The sequence below is a fragment of the Erinaceus europaeus genome, chromosome 8 (assembly GCF_950295315.1).
Source record: "Erinaceus europaeus chromosome 8, mEriEur2.1, whole genome shotgun sequence".
In the NCBI taxonomy this organism is placed as follows: Eukaryota; Metazoa; Chordata; class Mammalia; order Eulipotyphla; family Erinaceidae; genus Erinaceus; species Erinaceus europaeus.
The window spans coordinates 38,691,817-38,714,022 of record NC_080169.1 but is presented as its reverse complement, the minus strand read 5'-3'; the positions used below and the strand labels follow the sequence as shown (position 1 = coordinate 38,714,022).

General features: G+C 33.2%; 1 protein-coding gene across 8 annotated transcripts in view; it reads right to left on the bottom strand.

The window, feature by feature from the left end:
* DGKB (diacylglycerol kinase beta) overlaps positions 1-22,206 on the bottom strand; it is a 918,246-nt gene that overhangs the window by 609,675 nt on the left and 286,365 nt on the right. For all 8 annotated transcript variants that reach the window (XM_060196157.1, XM_060196160.1, XM_060196152.1 and 5 more), the window contains one exon: positions 12,539-12,637. In XM_060196157.1, coding sequence (XP_060052140.1) covers positions 12,539-12,637 — 99 coding nt within the window. The remainder of the gene's footprint in view (positions 1-12,538; positions 12,638-22,206) is intronic.

Genomic DNA, 22,206 nt, shown 5'->3' with positions numbered 1-22,206 from the left:
CTCTCTGATAAATTCGTTCCCTTCATTTCTGTTCTCCTCTACTCTATTTCATTGTTTTCTTTCTATTCTATTTTCTGTTCCTTCTTTTTTTTTTTCATTACGAGAGATTTGCCATTCTGCTTTTTAGACAGCTAACTAGTTAGATATCATAGTACTGAAACTCACCCAAGTGCAGTGTAAAAAAGTCTCAAGCCTGAAACTGTCTTCTTTTTTGTGAGCTTATCTAGGTGCCTTAAATTTATGTCATGACTTATCAATGACTATGAGGTGCAACAAAAACAGTAAATGTGGGTTTAGTACGAGGAATTTTAGGGTAAAGTAGATGTTGCTTCTGATACTTTAATACTTGTGGGAGTGAGTATAAGTAATTTTGTCTTACCTTCACGTTCCTAAGTATAAAGAGTGTGTCAGAATATATTTATCTTTAAGATAAAATAATATTTTTATGACTGTTTCATGACAGAACTCAAATGATCCCCTTAGTTTCTACTGCCCACATAGCATGCAGCAAGAACAAACTAATTTCATCTTCCTCATTTAAAATCATTTACTGTTCTAGTGAGTGGATGAGAACCAACTGGCTTTTCTTTGTTTTAAGTAAAACATTTGGGCTAAGTCTATAGAATGAATAAAGACGAAAAGAAGCAGGGGGAGAAAAAAGCAAAAAGAAAAACCAATGAGAAAATGTGAGCTGGAGAAAAAAAGCAGAGAGAAGGGGAAAAAAAAAAATCCTACTCACTGCTTCTGTAGATCTTAGATAACTTCCCTCACAAAAACTAAGCAAAACAAACTGAAGAGGAAAAAAGGTAGTTGATATTTAGATGATGACTTTTATTTATTTTCAGTACCACAATTTCTTTAAACTACATATTTAAAAATCTCTAAGACACATTTCAAAATGAAATATTTATCTAATTAAATATACATTTAATTCAATCTGTCTTTAAAATATGTATAAATAATTGATACCTACTTGTGACAATTTGTATGCCTAATAAAAACTGGTCATAAAGTTTATCAATAACATTTGCTTTGCATAATTTTACTTATGAAATATATGAACCTATTTTAGAAATATACCAATGCATAGTTGATGTTCTCCTGCTTCACAAAATATAGAAAAATCATTGCACATAATAAAAAAGCACTGACAATATCATTTAAAATTAAAGCATTAGGCTGTTTTGTTTTCCTTTTGATAACTCTTGAAAAATATAATAAATTTAAGAACAAATAAGTTATAATGAAATCTGTTCTCTCCTACTTCACCCCTCTAAATATCCACTAATCTCACACTAAAGCATTTTATAACCAGGTTAAGGTCCAATTTTGTAATCATGTTAGGTTAAGATTCAATTGAGTTAAAATTTTACACTGACTGTCAGTCAACCTTATCATGAACTTTCATTATGTGCATGTAATTAATTGGGTCCAACGAACAGTATAAGTACTGAGTTATAGACTCTTTTCCCCCGACCATATAATTAGAATATAATTACCCACAGGATATCAGAAAGATGCAAAACCTTTCCTCTAAATGCACCCTCATTAGAAAACAAGTCTCAATGTACATTTATTCAATCAGTGTGAATTAATTAAAATGTTACTGAAATAAAAAAGGACAGCAATAAGAGTACCTGACATCTAACAGACTATCACTTGAGATCTGCATGCAGTTTATATTTAAACCATTAGCTTAAGTAGAAACTTTGCCATGTAATGCTGTACAGTATATTAGGAAATCTGAATAAATGAGTCTCTGTGTGTCACTATTTCTTTTCAAAAGCATACAAATCTTAACACATCTGGGTAGGTTTCTAGAGACCCTATTATTCCCTAATGATCCCATAAAGACATTATCATCACATAAGGTACATTTGGTGGGCAAAAATCCGTTTTTACTAGAAACAAATTAGTAATTCACCACAATTTTTTTTTCTATAAATCTAACATATTTGTTCTTATAAGGGTTAGGAGGAAAAAGCTGTAAAGGCCTCAACATAACACAGCACTATTTGGTTTTTTAATAAAAAAAATAAGTCTCAAATTTCTGCTACTACAAGATATTCCATAATATATTTTCTTTAAGTAAGCCAATCATTTCTAAGAGTATATCATCTTTAAGAGGGAACAAAATATACCACACATTCATATTTTATAAAAATTATAAATGAATAAGTCCAAAAATATATTTTTGTCACAAAAGTGTTAATTTATACAAAAATACTTTCTATAAAGTGCTTATCTTGATTTTTCCAATTTTCAAATGCAATGCATATTTACTAAATAAGTAAATAATCTCAATGCAAGGGAATACTCAGCCTTATTCAAGAATGTTATAAACAGTAACACAGATTTTAACAAATCATATCAGATATTTAAATTAATGCACACAGATTTTCAAGTTTTCCCTGGTAGCATAGAATTTATTTTAAACTTTAAAAATAAGTTTCATAAAATGTATTTCAGGTAATCAAAATTTGACATTTACTTTTACAAACTAACATGTAGTATCTTATAAAGAAAATTCTAAAATGAGCACAAAAATTAGTTTGGGCTACTAAAATAGAAAAATTTCCTATTATTTTTAGGTATAAAATCCAACTAGTTATTTAATTATTGTTTAATTATTCTCCATATATATACATATGCATATATATGTAAAGTTCCGAGTGTATCCTATATTTACAAAACAGTATACTTTTTATTTATATAGTAAAATGGATTTGATGGAAACAAAAGAAAAAAAATAAAATTCATTATTCTCAAGAAAGATTGTGTCACATAGGCCTGTTCTTCCTTTAGCATAAAAGTTTCTCTAGAACTTTAATAACAAAGACATGTAGCTATAGTAGATACTTGCTGAATATGCTGTTATTGGTGTAGCACTAACTAAAATGCCACATAAAGCTAAAGTAACAACCATGGAAGGAGAAAAAAAACACTAACAGCATATGAACAATTTAAAAATTCCATTTATTAGTGGACGTAAATTATTAGGCTTTGAGCTGCACTCAGAGTAAATATTTATGATATCCTGGGTTTATAATGCTTAGGTATATTTTTAAACACAAAACTCAATATCCAGATGAAAATGTCTTGATTCTCCTCAAAAATTTTAAATGTTCCCTTTAAACTCTTTACCTGTAATGCCAATTCATTTTAAAAATTAAGCATTTCACAGTACCATCTATTGGATGTTTTATATAACTACAACAATGTTGCAATCACCAGTGTTTTTATAATTAATAATCATATTCAGTACCACTCAAGAAACTAAAACACTGTGCTACTTTGACATTTTCTAATATTACCATATCATCACTCATTTTAAACTTTATTTTCATCATTTGTAAGAGTAAAGTTAGTCATCGTGAGTTACCAATTATTTTAAACAATAAAATCCTCAGTCATATTCATTTTAATTTTTACTTGCTATTTATGCATAAATTTTTACTTGCTATTTATGCATTACTTCTTGAGTGGGTAGTAAATAATGGGAGTTACAAAATGATTGAATGTTATTCATAATGTAGTAAATATTTATTGAGCATCTAATTCCTGTCAAGTTTAATTAGGCAATAAAGATAAAGAGATAAAGCTTTTTACTGTGAATTATACTAAAAATGAAACTGCTTTTAATAAAAAATAGCAGTTTTGCAGGAAATATTGGATGTTTAATTTGTAGTATATGAGTTAGAGAAACCTGCATAACAATCAAAAAGTCTATATCATGAAACTACATATATGGTTATAGAGTACCAAGAGAAAGCAGGCTTACTTAGACACCTATACATAAGGAATTGGATGAGATCATTTGTATAGAACATGTTGATTTGAGAATATATTTAAAGGAAACTAACACATATAAGAGTAGGGATTGAGTTGACAATACAACATTTGGCAAGAGATGTAGAAGAGAAACTAGTTGAAATACATGTATGTATAGAACATGAGAATAGAGCATTCAAACTCAAATATTGTTACAGGGTAGTTTTTAAAAGGCTGTTTTAGAAAGGGTGTCTAGCAGATTTTATTAGTAGGCCAATCAGATCCTTCTTACCTGGCCAGAGAAGTTGTCTCCTACTGTTATGAGTATTGACTTCTGAAAATTTCCAGCTGTCCCATTTTCTGAATAATAAATCTTTGCTCACAGGAACAGGCTTTCCAGGGAGCACCTCCTAAGCTGGAGGAGGTCAAGGTTTTAAATGACTGATAACCATAAAAAGTTGGTTTCCTTAATCTGAGTTAAGAAAAGTCTGTGCTATAATTTTTTTCCACAAAGCTCCCAAGCTTCAAACCAAGATTTCATATTTTCTCTCTGCCTATAACTTTCTGGGTAAAAGTATGTTCCTCTCTTATTCTTCTGTCTATACATCACACAAGTACATTCCCAGACCATGTTCTTTCCCTTAGGAATCCAAGACAAAAGATCACTTGATAAAAGGTGGATAAAAAGAGAGTATTTAGATCTATTTAAAGGCAGAAGTTAGAATAATGTAAATTGAAATAGAAGAGGTGAGAAATTTGACAGCAATTTTATATTCACAACTGCATATACTTGACCATTTTAAATGATAAAAGCAAAAGTATACAAACAGATAAAGAAAACAACATTGAACAGTGTAAGAAAAGGTCATTTTAAAGTATATTTTCCATGGCCAAAAGACAACTAAGAGAAGAAACAGTCATTCTTTCAGAAACTAGACTCAAAATATGGTGCTTTCTACTTCTAATATAGTCAAGTTGTATTACAGCTTGTTTGAGTACTTTTCACTGTAAATTAGGAAATTAATACATTCTGACAAAATTTCACAAGTACCAGAAATGGAGACAAATAAGTTCTAGAAAAGAGAATGCATAAATTGCTACAAAAAAATAACAAAAATATTGGCATGGAATGACTAATGACTAACAAACACTGGTGGGAAAAAAAAACATAGTAGCCAAATGAAAAAAAAATTACAAAATATCTGTAGTTGGGATAAAATAGGAGTGATCTAATAAGGAGAATAGCACTATGTAGTGAGTTTCACTCCTCCAAGATGTCCATGGGAATATGAGATAGCAAAGGTGATCAATAGAATTAGAAAAGATAGATTTTTATCATCTTGAGTGGATAACAGAGTGAACACTGAGGTCTCAACAGGTATAACCTATTTGTATTCTATATTGAGGGACTATATGGGTTGAATAAGATAACAAAGATAGGACAGGGTTAAAAAAACATTGTGCCTGAAAGCAGTAGTACACTAGAGTTTGCAGTGAGTACCCTCCAACACTTCCTCTCCACTATTCCAACCTTTGGGTCCATGATTCTATAATAATTTGTTTGGCTTTGTATGTTAACTCTCTTTTCAGCCACCAGGTGCCATCAGGATGCCGGCCAGGCTTCCCTAGACTGAATACCCCACCAATGCATCCTGGAGCTCAGCTTCCCCAGAGACTTACCCTACTGGGGAAAGAGAAAGGCAGACTGGGAGTATGACTGACCAGTCAATGCCCATGTTCAGCGGGGAAGCAATTACAGAAGCCAGACCTTCCACCTTCTACAACCCACAATGACCCTGGGTCCATGCTCCCAGAGGGATAGAGAATGGGAAAGCTATTGGGTAGGGGATGGGATATGGAGATTGAGTGGCAGGAATTGTGTGGATTTGTACACTCCATCCTATGATTTTGTTAATGTCTCCTTTCTTAAATAAATTTTAAAAAAAACATTGTGCCTAACTAAAGTAAATACATTACCATGCTCAAAGACCCAGGTTCAAGCCCCTGATTCCCGACTGCAGGGGGGAAGTTTCAATAGTGATAGAAAAGTGCTTCAGGTGTCCTCATTCTCTATATATATTCCCTCTAAACCTCTCAGTCTCACAGTTTCCATTGAAAAAAAAAAAGATGAAAAAAAAAAAAAAACTATGGGAACTGTAGGCTTGTATTGCAGGCCCTGAACCTTAGAGAAAATAAACCTGAGGGCATAAATAAGTAAATAAATAAGCCCCATCCGCACCCCCACCACCAATGTGAGTCCTCCCAGCCATTGTATGAGTCCCCAGTGTCCTCTCAACTCTGTGCCTTACCCATACCCCCTGAAGCCTTAGCTTTGATATAACATATCACATATTGTCCATGTTCCACCCTATATTTTCCATTTCTTTACTAAATTCCACCTGTGAGATAATCTTATATTTATCCTTTTTCTTTTGGTTTATCCCATATATGATTTCCAGTTCAGATTAAATGTGGCAAAGTGAGTATTTGTTTTTTGAAAACATATCTCCTAAAACTAAAGATCTACAGTATTCATGTAGGCAGAAAACAAAGTAATTATCCATGATAGTTGACTTTTTGTTCTTAAATAAACTCCATTTCAATCATACATATACAATATGCTTTCAAAGTACATGCAAATAAATGCCATATATATACATATATACACATGCTTTTATAAAAAGTATAATAACTCTCTTGTGTTTACTCTATTTCTTATTGGAATTTAAGTCAGAAAAAACCTGGCAAAATAGAGAAATGTTCAGAGTTTTATTCAAGGTATTTTATAAATATTTTCGCCAAATTTAAAGACCCTACTTTTCGTGAATAATATGAAATTTAATCTAAGTTATATTTTCAAAATATGGAAAGATGAGATTCTTTTTACTTATATTACTCTGATGACACTTATTAATTGATCTATAATGAATATTAATTAAATGAGTACTAAGTACTGACACTGATGAAACATTTATTGAATACTGACAGTGTATTTTGTCCCCAATCTTGAGGTAAAAAAGGATCAGAGATCCAAAGTCATTCTACAGGGTACATTACACTTTTTTGAAAAGTGCAAGGAAAGATATGACTTCACTTATTGTGTTTAGTGTGAAAGAGGTAAATGATAGAAAAGGGTAAAATAGTGGAAGTAACGTAAAATGAAACTGAAGCATAGTGCCAACAAGATGCAGCTTTAACCAACTGCTCACACCTTACTGGTGTCTATGCTTCAGGAGCTCAGTACCAGTAGTAAAGGAAGTGGAGTTACAGTAAATTAAAAATCAAATTTTAAAAATTACAGAAAATTAAAATATCTACATACTTCCCTTAATTGGCTAATATTTAAAACTGTTGTTTTCCTATTACTGTTGCAAGTTTACAGATAAGTGACAGAGCCCACAATACTTAAGACTCTCTCTCTCTTTCTCTCTCTCTCTCTCACACACACACACACTATATATATTATACATACACAAATTTTATATATATAATTCCACTTCCCAGCAAACCTTCTGACATTTCTGGGAGGAATGACTTGGTTAAACACATGTTCTAAGTGAAGATTTAACATACTCTCTATGCTATTTAAGACTTAACTACCATACTACAACGCATAATTTAGTAGAATTCTTATAATATGGTAGAAGCAACCTCTCTTCAGTAGAAGAGAAAAGTTAATATAGCCATATGGTTCTCTGAGGGTGTTATACATACAGATACTTGGTTTGCTGCTTCAGCAACACCACAGCATGGCCAACTTTTCAGAGTCACAGTGAAGAAGAGAAACAGGTAGAAATGGAACCATTTTAATCAAGTCTAAAATTATTTCAGAATTGATATATTTTTTCCTAATAATTTTATTTTTTCTAAGTTTACAAGCTCCATTATTTATATTATTGTCCCTCTGAAAGGGTGATTTTAGGTAATTTGGATTATTTTTATAAGAGGATGAATTACATTTATAACACACCACCACTAGTCTCAAAGAGATAAATATTGAGTGCATTCATTGTTTTCTAACATGTGACACCTAGCCAATGAATATGACTTATGTAGAAATTTATGTTATCTTTTGAAAATAGTCTAGTGACCAGGCAGTGATACACCTGGTTAAGTCCACACATTATAGTGGTCCATAGTATATGGAAATAAAAAAAAAGATAATATCACTATAACAGCAAAAACAGTTGACATTGGTAAATAGCTTAATTACAAAAATATCAAAACATGTCTAAGAATTAAGTAAGACTATATATTTATAATGGCTCTTTGTAGACTAGAAAATTTCCCTTTGCTTTTATACTGGTTGGTTTTACAAATTGTAACAAATTGCTAGTTTTTGATAATAAAGGTTTCTAATGTCACTCATAGATCTCTGACTTTGCCTCTTCCATCATTTCAAGCCTAATTTTTACTCATAAGTCGTAAGCATGTGTTATTTACTTCTGTTTGCTAATCAATGTTATTGTTACACTACCTGTAAATTTCTCACTAGTATAATGACTTCATTTAGTGGGTTTTTAAAAAATATTTTATTTAATTTATTAATGAGAAAGATAGGAGAGAGAGAAAGAACCAGACATCACTCTGGTACATGTGCTGCCGGGGATTGAACTCAGGACCTCATGCTTGAGCATACAGTGCTTTATCCACTGCACCACCTCCTGGACCACCATTTAGTGTTTTTAAACATAGTTTTTGATATTAACTTACTAGGTTATAAAAATAAAAGAAACAGACTAGTAAAGTCCATTGTAGTTTTTTGAATATTTTTATATAGGAATTTGTAATTTAATCAGCTTCTATACAATTTTGATATGGTACAAAGTGGATTTCAGAGGTATTCTTGTTTTTAAAATGCTCTTTAATTTTGAAAAAAACATTTATATAATTAAGTCTATCACCACTCAACTGTAATATCTCATGAGAAAGATTTTAAACATTTATTTGAATAGAGACTTGAACCACAAGATTATAATAAATATTTTATCATTAATTTCATGACATCATTACTTGACACTATTATTTAATAAAATGGTTATTGTTCTTTAAATTATAGATCATTGAAGCATAGTAGTGATGCAATAGTTTATATTTTAGTTAATTTAACCCTAATATTAAAACACAATTTAGGTTAAATTGCAACTAGGAGTGGAATATAAGAGAAAGAGGACTCATCCAATTTTGGATGCAGAAGACTTACAACAGAGACAAAAGTAATTTCAATAAAGCTAAGCACTTTTTGGATAAGACAGAGAGAAATTGAAACAGGAGAGGAAGTTAGAAAGGGAGAGAGAAAGATAGACACCTGGGACTTGGTGGTGGTGCGCCTGGTTCAGCGCACATGTTGCAATGCTCAAGGAACCAGGTGCGAGCACCCTGTCCCCACCTACAGGGGGAAAGCTTTGCAAATGGTAAAGCAGGGTTGCAGGTGTCTTTCTGTCTCTTTCTCTCTCTGTCTTCCCTTTCTCTCAATTTCTGACTGTTTCTTTCCAATAAATGAATAAAGATAATAATAATAAAAAAAGAAAGACACCTGCAGTCCTGTTTCACTGCTTGTGAAGCTACACCACTGCAGGTGGGGAACTGGAAGCTGGAACTAGGATCCTTGCTCATGTCCTTGCACTTTGTACTGTGTGCTTAACCCGGTGCACATAAAAATAAAAAATATAAAAAACATGGCTGCCCTAGAGAAGGATTATGAGGCTGGAGCAGATAGTGCTGATGGAGATGAGGACGAAGAATATTAACTTGACTTTTTGCACTCCCGTCTGTCTTGGAATCATTTTATTTGTGTTTCCTGAAGCAATCTATTGTGTCATTAACCTGTTATTAAAATATCTGCATATGAAAAAAAAAAGATAGACACCAGGTCCCAGGTGTCTATCTTCCTCTCTCCCTTCCTAACTTCTCCTCCTGTTTCAATATCTCTCTGTCCCATCCAGACCTGATATCTTAAATTCTTAATCTCGTATATTCTGGATTGTGATTGTAGTTATCAAATAGCTGAATATGAAACTCAACTTAAAAAATGTTAGCATGAAAAAATTGTGTTTATACTCATAAAAATGCTATTAAAGAATAAAAAACAAGACTATATTATTTGTAAGGGCTGATAGATAAGGCTTCACAATCTCAGGCTAGACATCTTTTGTATAATCAATACACTGTCCCCTGCCCAATAAACTCTTTGTTGATCATCTCTTTTATAACTCAGGTATAACATTTCTTTTTCCTTTTCCTGCCTTAATGTTAACCTTTACATTCGAAGTACAACCAGTATTTTGATATTATCAGTTACTAAAATGTACTTATTAATCTGTTCATTAAATAAATGTTACAACTACATTAAATAATGATGATGGTATTGTAATAAAAGTATTAGAAATGTGAAACAACATGGGATACCCAGGATCCATATCTAGAGATTTGAAATTCAGATGATAAGTTGAACTGAATAAAATTTAACATCATAAAGAAATCAATTAAGCAGATATTATTTCACTGTGAAGAATTTTAAGATTGGGCAATTGTAATATACAAGGGTATATCACAGAAATGAATCAACAGAAGGAAAGTTGAAGTTATGACATCCAGAAATGATCCCAAGAGGAAATATCTAGAAAAATCAGAAGAAAAATCAGAAGAGTGTGGTTTGATAGAAATAGATAAGAGACACAGAAAATGACAGAGTGGCCCACAGTATCCAATATATCAGAGTAGAAAGTACAATATAAAAGTAAAATAGCAAATATTGAGATGCAATTCAACATTCAAATGATATATTAAGTGATTAAGACTAATTCTGGGGGGACAGGTGGTGGCACACCTGGCTAAGCACACACACTACAGTGTGCATGGACCTGAATTTAAGCCCCTGGTCCCCACCTGCAGGGGGAAAGCTTCATGAGTGGTGAAGCAGGGCTGCAGGTGTCTCTCTGTCTCTCTCCATCTATATCTTCCCTTCCCCTCAATTTCTCTCATTCTCTCTCCAATAATAAATAAAGTTTTTAAAAAAGAATTAATATATATATAAATCTGATTCATAAGTTTAAAATGGCAAAATAAGCCTCAGAAGATTATGCTAGATGACAAAAGTTTTTACGTAACACATATTGTTTGTATTTGATTCTCTAAAAAGTAAAAGGTAGAGTAATAGAAAAAAATCCTTCTAACATTAGACATTTTTTATGACCAGAGGGTGATATAAGTAGGCCAGGAATGCCCTCTACCTCATTAAGTTGAGTAGGATCTTCCACAGATGGAAAACAAAATAACACATTTCTGTTTGAGTTAAATTTGGAGACTAGGAGTGTATTGACTTCACTAAACAATAAATATTAGATGAGATAAACTGAAAAAAGAAGTACAAATACCACGTGATCTCAGTAACAGTCCAAAATTTAGAAGTGCAAACAGAGGAAAAATACAAAGCAAAACTTGGACTGGGTATATTGCACCAAAGCTAAGGACTCTGGAGAAGAGGGAGAGAGTGGGTCAAAAGGACCTTGGGATGCAGGTATGTGATAATAGAAAAGGACCTAAATTGGGAGTAAGAGTGTTCTGTAGGCATTCTTCACCAGGAGAAGCCATGTGTCAGTAAGTGTATTATAAATGCACTTTCATAAAACTATAAAAAATAACATAATGAATATTCATCAAAATTCTACCAGTCCATTTTCTTTAAGGCAACACTGTAAAAGAATGAAAATAATGACAAAACTAACCTAAAACATAAAGTAATTTATTTGGTTCTCACTTATAACAATATTAGCTATAGGATACCCAACAAATCTTCCATAAGGAATAAAGATTTATAGTTAGTTAGCGTTTGTTATCATTACCAACAATGTGGAAGTATTTTTTGTTTTTGCTCTATTATTTTAGTTTGAGCAAATTAAAGACTTTAAATAATTTATTAAATACAGACATTAAAAATACAGCCACTATATACAGATAATTACAAAATGAATCACAAGTGGGAACAAATTGAGTAATTTGATTAGTTCTTAGTATGACCTTTAGAAAAGTATTTTCTAACATTTCTTAGTTGTATTTTCATTTTATAAAACTGAAGTTACAGGCACTTAATTTTCTTGTTGCTTTAGGAATGAGAATTATATCATGGATATACAATACTTTCTTTTGTAAAATAATAGTTTCACATTCAAAACAATTTTTATTTATCAAATACTTTCTTTAATACCAATATATTTATCTATGACAATTTATTCTGTTCTGTTATTATATCCCAATTATTCTTATATACTTCTTAGATCAAGTGACAATTTTGCAGCTAGTCAAATAAAAAGAAAATAAATTACAACTAATGGCTTGCTCCAATGTATGTGTACTCACTTTAGGTAGCCTCTAACATAGATCAGAAGCATCCACATTGCAGATAAATAATGTTCACTTCTAGCAAAATTGTTCATGAGAGTAACTTCATTATTCTGGGAAGCTAGATCTATATAATATGTGGAATGTCGAAGTGTTCTGCTTACACAATTTCTGGTAAGTACAACATGACTTAATGATAAAACTTGAGTCAGCTTTAGTTAGAGCATATCTTACTAAAAGTGTATTATGACATGAAAGAAAAAGAAAATATAGTGGGCAAAGGTGTCTTCCCTGAACAAGGAGGCATTTTAAATCTCTAGAGTTCTGCCTTCACCAGTGGAAAATTAGCTCTGCAAGCACTTAGGGGAAAAATAGTGAATGATAGAAACTCCAAGTTGTAGCAAGATGATGAAAAAGAAAAACTCACCAGCACCACTGGACAGATTGTTGTGGGTGGTAAAATATGGTCCTTCAAAGGTCCACAGTCACATTCAGGTTTTAAATGAGAAGCACATTTATTATGCAGCTAGGAAAGAAGAAAGATCATACTATCAAATTTTGCATGACAATAGAAATATGAAACAGACTGTATTTTAACTGAGATACAGCAAATACACTTAAGTACATTAAAAATGACAAGAGCAAATAAACAGGATTACAAAAGGAATCCATATCACATTTGTAAATATATATTTATCTTGAATAAACACTTTATCTACTCCTATCATCCACCAATTTATTTTCTATTTCTCAGTAACGCTTATACTAAAAATGTACTTCAACTATTTCACTAAACATTCTGCTTTCTTTGTAAAATAAACATAACTGTCTACTACAGCTACTCCTTTGCCTATTTATTAGTATAATCTCAAACCACATATACTGAGGATGCTGGGTTTTTTTGACCCTCTGTTTTCTCAAAGTCATTCCAAAGTGCACAGCTCAGTATGTGGCATAATTGATCCCATCATTAGTTTTAACTTTGTAATTCAATATGTAAATGTAACCAGAGATTCATCTCAGTAGGAGCAGGATATAAATATAAGAAGATGATTATGATTATAAAATATATCTTTATACTGTATTTACCAGATCTACATTGAGTTAGAGTACAATAATATAACATGCTATTTATTTTTCAACTTATATGAACCAAAGTTGATATTTTATGAATCCTGGTCATAAGACTAAGGGATACAGCATAGTAATGATCCTTTAAAATTAATATAATAGTTTTTGTTGAGATTATACAGCTTTGTTAAAATAATTGTGTAAAGATTTGGGGATTTCTCCAGCATCATTCTATAGCAATTTATATGAAATATTCAAAATTTAGAAAAAATTACAGATGTTAATAAACATTTTAAAACAAAAATATGCCATTCATTTTTCAGTTTTGAATCAAAACCATTTAATTTAAGTCATGCCAACATTAATTTGCACAAAAAACTTAACTTTGTAAGCAGATAATTAGCAATCAAGCCTAGGAGTCTAATAAGTGTTGGTTTACTCTACTGGTATTAAAACTCTATTGCAGGGGCATTTATGTTGTTTAATTAAAAACACCTGTCATGCTAACTTCTCACCTCAAGTTAAGGCTATTTGTATTATGACAAATGCTCATTAGCCCATAATACATAAAATAAAAGTACTATCACATATATTCAATCATTACTAGCAGCTTTGTTTTGTAGTGTCATGTAAACTCCTTATTTGAAAAAGTGGTTAAAGAGTTGAAGAAATAGCACAACCGTTAATACAACAGAATTTCATACCTGGGGCTCAAAAACCCCAGACTCAGTCACAAGTACCAATATCAATCAAAGGTGGTCAAAAATGTGGTTTAATTTGCTTATTATAATCTACCTGATCTATGTCAAAAGGCACAAGTTATTGAAGACAAAGAAACAGATGAATCTTCATGCAATAAGTGAAAAGATGTTCTGATTTGGCAAATGAAAATGCATAATTTCCTTAAAAGTAAATTGCTGAGTAGTCTGAAAAAACTGTGAACTTACTGAACTTAATCATTTTTAGACTAAATAATGACCTAGCAATTTTGGATTTTGAAACAACATATTACCAAGTACAGTAGAATGGATCCCCCCAACCTCTAAAATATTGTAGAGTTCTTCACTCCTTGTACCAATTATGAAAACTGCTTTGGCAATAAGATCTTTGTATGAGACTGTATTTGTTTGGATCCTAATTCCATGACAGTTGTTTTTATAAAAGAAAAATCTTCAATAGGGACATGTGGAGGGAAGACAGCCACAGGGAAGGAATGGGGAGAGGCAGCTAGCTGGTTATGCTGCTACAATTCAAGGAAATAATCACTAGATGCAAGTGAATATGACCTTGCTGCCATCTTGATTTTAGATTTCTAGGTGCCAGAACAATAAGAGAATGTATTTCTGTTGTTTTATGTAACACACTGAGTGGGACAGTAGTCTAGGAAACAAATTTACCAGTGTCTAAATTTAATCAAGATCTTGCATTAAAGCTTGATTGTAGCATAACTGTCACAGAAATCTCTCTGTCTCTCTCTCTCTCTGTCTTTCTGTCTCTCTCCTTGATCTGGAACAATCTCTTTACAGCCAAGAACATAGATTTCTAAGGAACCTGTAGAGACTATAAAACTGAAAATAAATCCTTGTTTATAGAGTGAGAAAATATTTTTTGTTTGCTTTTTGCTTTGACTACAATTTGTAAGGCCAGGCATATGACTCTGAAAGACAGAGAAGCAGAACACCCTGCATTTCTTTCTAGCATTTATCACAACTGTACAGTTTGAAGTCTGACCTTCTCCTTCCTTCCATCTATGTTTCTAAAGATTTGCTACTGATCTGGTAAATGATAACTAGCCTTTACCAAAGTTACTAATAAGAGTGTCGAGGTGGCTGCATAATTTCATAATGGGGTTTAAAGATTTAAGAGTATACAGACTGGCAATCAGTTCTATGGAATCTGGGTCTCTATAGAGAAAAATAGCAAAGCCTTTTCCAGTCTGATTTATGGTTTGTATCCTGAGTCCAGTCTAGACAGTAACCAGTAAAAGCTCTGCATGTAACAGGATCCCAAGAGAGCTCAGGGATAGGGACAGTTCATTCACTAGAGTGAATATGTTAGCATGCATAGTGACGGGTGTAAGTCACTATATGGGACCACCATGCAGAGAAAGATTCACTAGTGTTATTGTGATGCTGTGTTATTCTAGTTCTTTGTCTACCCCCTCCCTCTTCCTCTTTGTCTCTCACCCTCTATCTGGAGAGAGAGAGAAAAAAAAAGTCTTTAGGGAGCAGTGGATTGCACAAGTATAAAGCCCCAGAGAGTCTGACAGGTATTAAATATATTACAGTGACTAGCAACACCGTGAAATTGTAGCCAGAGTTTCAAAGTTCAAAATCTTTTGCTAGGCCAAGTAATAGCTCTAAAAACTGTGAATCAAGTTTGTTTGGTAGGTCTAATTTATTGTCTATATTATTCAAAGACACATTTGAGACAAAATACAAGATGTGAAGGACAATAAGCAGATGGAGTTTCTAGTACTCACATGTTAAGATTAAAATTGGACATTTTTTTTCTATGCAGCTAAATCTGCTTTAGAATTTGAATTATTAAAGATTTGAACAAGGCTGAAAAAGTAGTTCACTTGGATAATGTGCTTACTTTGACATGGGCACAGGCAAGGCTGGAGTCCAGCCCCCACCATATTGAGGAAAGTTTTGTACAATAGTGTCATTTTCTCTGTCTTTTAAAAATGTTTTATAACCTTTATTACTTATTGTATGGAGATAATCAGACTTTGAGAGAGAAGGGAGAGGTAGGGAGGAAGAGAGACAGAGAGATACCTGCAGCTTAGTTTCACAACTCATAAAGCTTTCCCCCTGCAGGTGGAGCCTGGGAGCTCGAACCTAGGTCCCTCTGCATTGCAACATGTACACTCAACCAGGTGCATGGCCAATAGTCCCTTTAGTCCCTTTGTGTCTCTCTTTTGCCTTACCTGTCTATTTTTCTAATTGAAAAAAAAGTCAGTCAGGAGCAGTGAAACTCTAGTGATGAGCAAAAGTTTGAAAGTAAATTTTAAAAATAAATTTAAGATAAAAATATAAACAAAACAATGCTATTACATAGTATTAAAATTCCCTCTTCCTTGCAAGTATCCTTGGTTTCTAGAAATTTTCCATACGGTGATTAGGTGCTACTTCATTTGTGCAAATTTTATTAAGCTTCACTTTATAATATATATAAATATATATATATATTTATATTTCTGTACATATATTGTTTTCCAATAAAAATAAACACCATCAGTAATAACAAGTTACTAAAGCATGTCATTATGATTTTTTAAAAAAAATCTTTATTGGGCTATTAATGGTTTACAATCAATATTAAAATCCAATAGTTTATACATACATAACATTTCCCAGTTTTCCACATAATAATTCAACCACCACTAGGTCCTCCTCTGCTATCATCTTCTAGGACGTGAATTCTTCCTGCCCCAGCCCAGAGTATTACTTTGTTGCAATACACAAACACCATGACATTTTACAAGCAAACATTTAAGACACAATTGAGTCCTTCATTGTGTCAGTAAGATATTAGAGACTGACTAGAGTCTTAAAAGATAGTCACAGGGGTTCCCGGAAGATGGCGGAGTGAGAAGCTGCTAGAGGCTTGAGCTCTGACCACATCCTCTGGAAACGGTAGGATTTTCTGCCTGTAGTAGGCCAGTCAATAAGGGGTCCTAGTGGTGACACCAAGGAGATGACTATAACTTAATTTGGGTTAAAAAATAGAGTAGAATAAAAGATAAAAAAACAAATTTTTCTTTTAAACTATTATGTCCAAAGCACACCTCCTCCACCTCCCCCACCCATAACTAGTCCCTGGGGACCAGCTCCTAGCAGGCTCCCCTGCTGAGCTTCTTTCTTTACCAAGATTCCTGTCCCACAAGGGAGTATCAGTCATTCTAAGTCTAGTCCCTTCTGAAACCTCTGGCCGTTTTTCTTTCTAAGTAGCCAAAATACCCCCCATAGCTAATTAAATAATTTTTTAAATTTTTAAAATAAAAAACTCTTTCCTTCCACCGCTCTTTTATTACTGTTCTTTTTCTTATCTTTTTCTATTTTCTCTTTCTTTTATTTTTTTTCTTTTTCTCATTCTTGTCATCCTCTCTTCCTTAATCCTACAGCTTCAAAAGCCACAGGCCCCATCCCCCACACCACCAAACAGTGTGCTTTCACTGATTTCACTGATACACCTTTGGGAATTATTTTGGGGAAGAATTCTGACTCAGAGTGGACTCTCACTGCAAGTATCTATGCTCAACTTCCCTTCCTCCTTTAGCTACCCCTAGAATATACAGTGGTTAGTAGATATGCATAACTGTCCATTTCAGCTATCCTTGTCTAGTCCTGAGTTTTTTTTTGTTTTGTTTTTTTTTCCTTTCTTAAGCATCAGCTGCCACTGCTCACGAGGTTTGAAGTAATCTGGGACAGGATTTTTTTTACCTTGCTCTATTTTATTATTAATATTATATAAAGGCATATATCTTCCCTTCATATATTATATAAAGGCAAAATTAACTCTTAGGGTATCTTTCATTGCTATGGTAGTGGGCATCTTATCTATTGTGGGGGGAACTTGTCTCGTTACTCCTACCTCCTCTACAGACTCTCCCCTTCCTCCTCCTCCTAGCTAATTAAAAAAAAAATGAAATACAATTAAATTAAATTAAATCAAAAGTAAAGTAATCAAAAAATACTTTCCTTTCACTGCTCTATAATTACAGCACTTTTTCTTATCTTTTCTCTTTTCTCTCTCTTGTTTCTTTTTTTTTTTATCTTGTCATACACTTCTTCCTTCTTCTTTGCCTTTCGGAATTTAGGAATTATTTTGGGGAACAAATCTGACTCAGAGTGGACTCTCTATGTGTGTATCTCTGCTCTACTTCCATTTCCCCTCTTGATATCCCTAGAATATACAGTGGATAGTAGATTTTCATAACTGTCTATTCTTGCTATCCCTTCTTTCTATTATCTTTCTTCTTCACTGAGATTTGGTTACTATTTTTTCACGGACTGGAGACATTATTTGGATAACTGGTAGAGATTAAACTGCTTCAATACTTGCTTCAGTTGCTATTATAATTCCTGAGATTGGTGAGTGCAATTGTCATAAAGGTAATTAGTACAGTGCTGCTTGTACAAAAGACACAACAACGGAGGAACAACAGAGCATAAAAAAAAAGAAACACATAAATCAAAAAAATGGGTAGATCAAAAACAAATAAAACTGCTACTCCAATGAATGAAGACAAGAGCCCAGGAGAAACTACAAATCAGCCAGAAGTAACCATAGATAAGAAAAGTATGCAAGCAATAATAAACTTATTAATCACAGACATGAAAACAACATTGGAGGAAACAAATGGCAGTATTAGGGAAACAACAGTTGAGACCCCCAAGGAAAATACTGATTATCTTGAGACAATTAGAGAACTGAAAGCTGAAATAGCTGTAATGAAGAAAGAAGCTGAGGCAAGGGAAAGCAGACTAACAGAAGCAGAAAACAGAATTAGTCAGACAGATGATGAGTTAGAGAAAATAAAGAAAGAGGTGAAAGAGCTTAAAAAGATATTGAGAGACACTGAAAACAACAACAGAGACATATGGGATGATCTCAAAAGAAGTAACATTCGCATAATTGGCCTGCCAGACGAAGAAAGAGAGGAAGGGGAAGGAAACATTCTAGAGGAAATTATGGAATAACAGAAAAGAAATTATGGAATAATTATGGAATAATTATGGAATAACAGAAAAGACATTAACATTCAAGAGGCCCAGAGAGTTCCAAACAGAATCAACCCAGATCTGAAGACACCAAGACACATTATAGTCACAATGAAAAGGAGTAAGGATAAAGAAAGGATCCTAAAGGCTGCAAGAGAGAAACAAAAAGTCACATACAGGCGAAAACCCATAATACTATCAGCAGACTTCTCCACTCAAACTCTAAAAGCCAGAAGGGAATGGCAAGATATCTATCAAGCCCTGAATGAAAAAGGGTTTCAACCAAGGATAATATATCCTTCTAGGCTTTCATTCAAACTAGATGGAGGGATCAAAACCTTCTTAGACAAACAACAGTTAAAGAAAGCAACCATCACCAAACCAACCCTGAAAGAGGTTCTCAAAGACCTCTTATAAACAATAACATCATTACAATACTGGCAATATATCAGAGCAAACAAAAATTTATATTGAACAATGACACTACAATACATAAAATCAATAATATCAATAAATGTCAGTGGCTTAAACTCACCCATCAAAAGGAAGAGAGTGGGGGGATGGATAAGAAAACACACCCAACCATATGCTGCTTGCAAGAATCCCATCTGTCACAATAAGATAAACAGACTTTAAGTGAAAAGATGGAAAACTATCATACAGGCTAACTGACTACAAAAAAGGGAAGGAAGAGTCATTCTCATCTCAGACACAATAGATTTTAAATTAAATAACTTAATAAAAGATAGGCCAGGACATCACATAATGATTAGAGGATCAATCAGCCAAGAAGACTTAACAATTATTAACATTTATGCACCCAGTGACGGACCATCTAAATACGTCAAGCACTAACTGAAAGAATTTCAAAAATACATCAATAGTAATACAATAGTAGTGGGAGACTTCAATACCCCACTGTCACACTTAGACGGATCAACAAAGCAGAGAACCAACAAAGATACAAGAGAATTGAATGAAGAGATTGACAGACTATATCTCTTGGACATTTTCAGAGTCCTTCACCACAAAAAACTGGAATACACCTTCTTTTCAAATCCATATAACACATACTCAAGGATAGACCATATGTTAGGCCACAAAGACACCATCAATAAATTCAAGAGCATTGAAATAATCCCAAGTATCTTCTCAGACCACAGTGGAGTAAAACTAACACTTAACAAACAGAAAATTATTAAAAGTCACAGAATTTGGAAATTAAACAACATACTCCTTAAGAACCACTGGGTCAGAGATTCACTCAGGCAGGAAATTCTAATGTTCCTGGAAACAAATGAAAATGAAGACAAAACCTATCAAAATATTTGGGACACAGCTAAAGCAGTATGGAGAGGGAAACTTATAGCCATACAATCACATATTAATCACCAAGAAAAAGCTCAAATGAACGACCTTACTACATACCTCAAGGACATAGAGGAAGGGGAACAAAGGAACCCTAAAGCAACCAGAAGGACAAAAATCACTAAAGTTAGAGCAGAAATAAATAACATCAAAAATAAAAGAACCATACAAAAGATCAATGAAGCCAAATGTTGGTTCTTAGAAAAGATAAAACAATATTGACAAACACCTAGCCAGACTCATCAATCAAAAAAGACTCAAATTAATAGAATTGTAAACGATGAAGGAGATATCACAACTGACACCAGAGAATCCTGCGAAACTTCTATAAAGAACTATACGCCACCAAGCTATAGAATCTGGAAGAAATGGAACAATTCCTAGAAGCATATACCATTCCAAAACTGAACCAAGAAGAACTACAAAATCTAAATGCACCAATCACAGACAAAAAAATTGAAACCGTTATTAAGAATCTCCCCAACAACAAAAGTTGGACCAGATGGCTACACAAATGAATTCTATAAAACTTTCAGGAAACAGTTAGTACCCATACTTCTTAAGCTTTTCCATGAGATTGAAGAAACAGGAATACTCCCTTCTACCTTCTATGAAGCCAACATCACGCTGATACCAAAAGCTGATAGGGACAGAAGGAAAAAGGAAAACTATGGATCAGCATCTCTGACGAACATAGATGACAAAATATTAAACAAGATCTTGACCAACCGGATACAGCAACATATCAAAAAGATTGTGCATCATGGCCAAGTGGGATTCATCCCAGGAATGCAAGGCTTGTTCAACATACGTAAGTCAATCAATGTCATTCACCACATCAATAAAAGCAAAGCCAAAACCCACATGATTATCACAATAGATGCAGAGAAATCCTTTGACAAAATCCAACACCCATTCATGCTCAAAAATCTACAAAAAATGGGAATAGATGGGAAATTCCTCAAGATAGTGGAGTCTATATATAGCAAAACTACAGCCAAAATCATACTCAATGGACAGAAGCTGAAATCATTCCCCCTTAGATCGGGGATTAGACAGGGCTGTCCAATGTCACCAATACTCTTCAACATAATATTAGAAGTTCTTGCCATAGCAATCAGGCAAGAGAAAGAAATCAAAGGAATACAGATTGGAAGGGAAGAAGTCAAGCTCTGACTCTTTGCACATGATATGATAATGTACATAGAAAAACCTAAAGAATCCAGCAGAAAACTACTGGATGTTATTAGGCAATATAGCAAGGTATCAGGCTACAAAATCAATGTACAAAAATCAGTGGCATTTCTTTATGCAAACACTAAATCTGAAGAAGAAGACATCCAGAAATCACTCCCCTTGACTGTTTCAGCAAAATAAATCAAATACCTAGGAATAAAGTTGACCAAAGAAGTGAAAGACTTGTATACTGAAAACTATGAGTCGCTACTCAAGGAAATAGAAACTGATACAAGAAATGGAAAGCTATCCCATGCTCATGGATTGGAAGAATAAATATCATCAAAATGAATATAGTCCCCAGAGCCATATACAAATTTAATGCAATACCCATCAAAGTTCCAAGCTTCTTTAAGAGAATAGAACAAACACTACAATCTTTTATCTGGAACCTGAAAACACCTAGAATAGCCAAAATCATCTTGAGGAAAAGAAACAGGAATGGAGGCATCACACTCCCAGGCATTAAACTATATTATAAAGCCATCATCATCAAAACAGCATGGTAATGGAACAAAAATAGGCACACAGACCAGTGGAACAGAATTGAAAGCCCAGAAATATATCCCCACACCTATGGAAATCTAATCTTTGACAAGGGGGCCCTAAGCATTAAATGGAAAAAGGAGGTTCTCTTCAATAAATGGTGCTGAGAAAACTGGGTTGTAACATGCAGAAGCATGAAATTGAA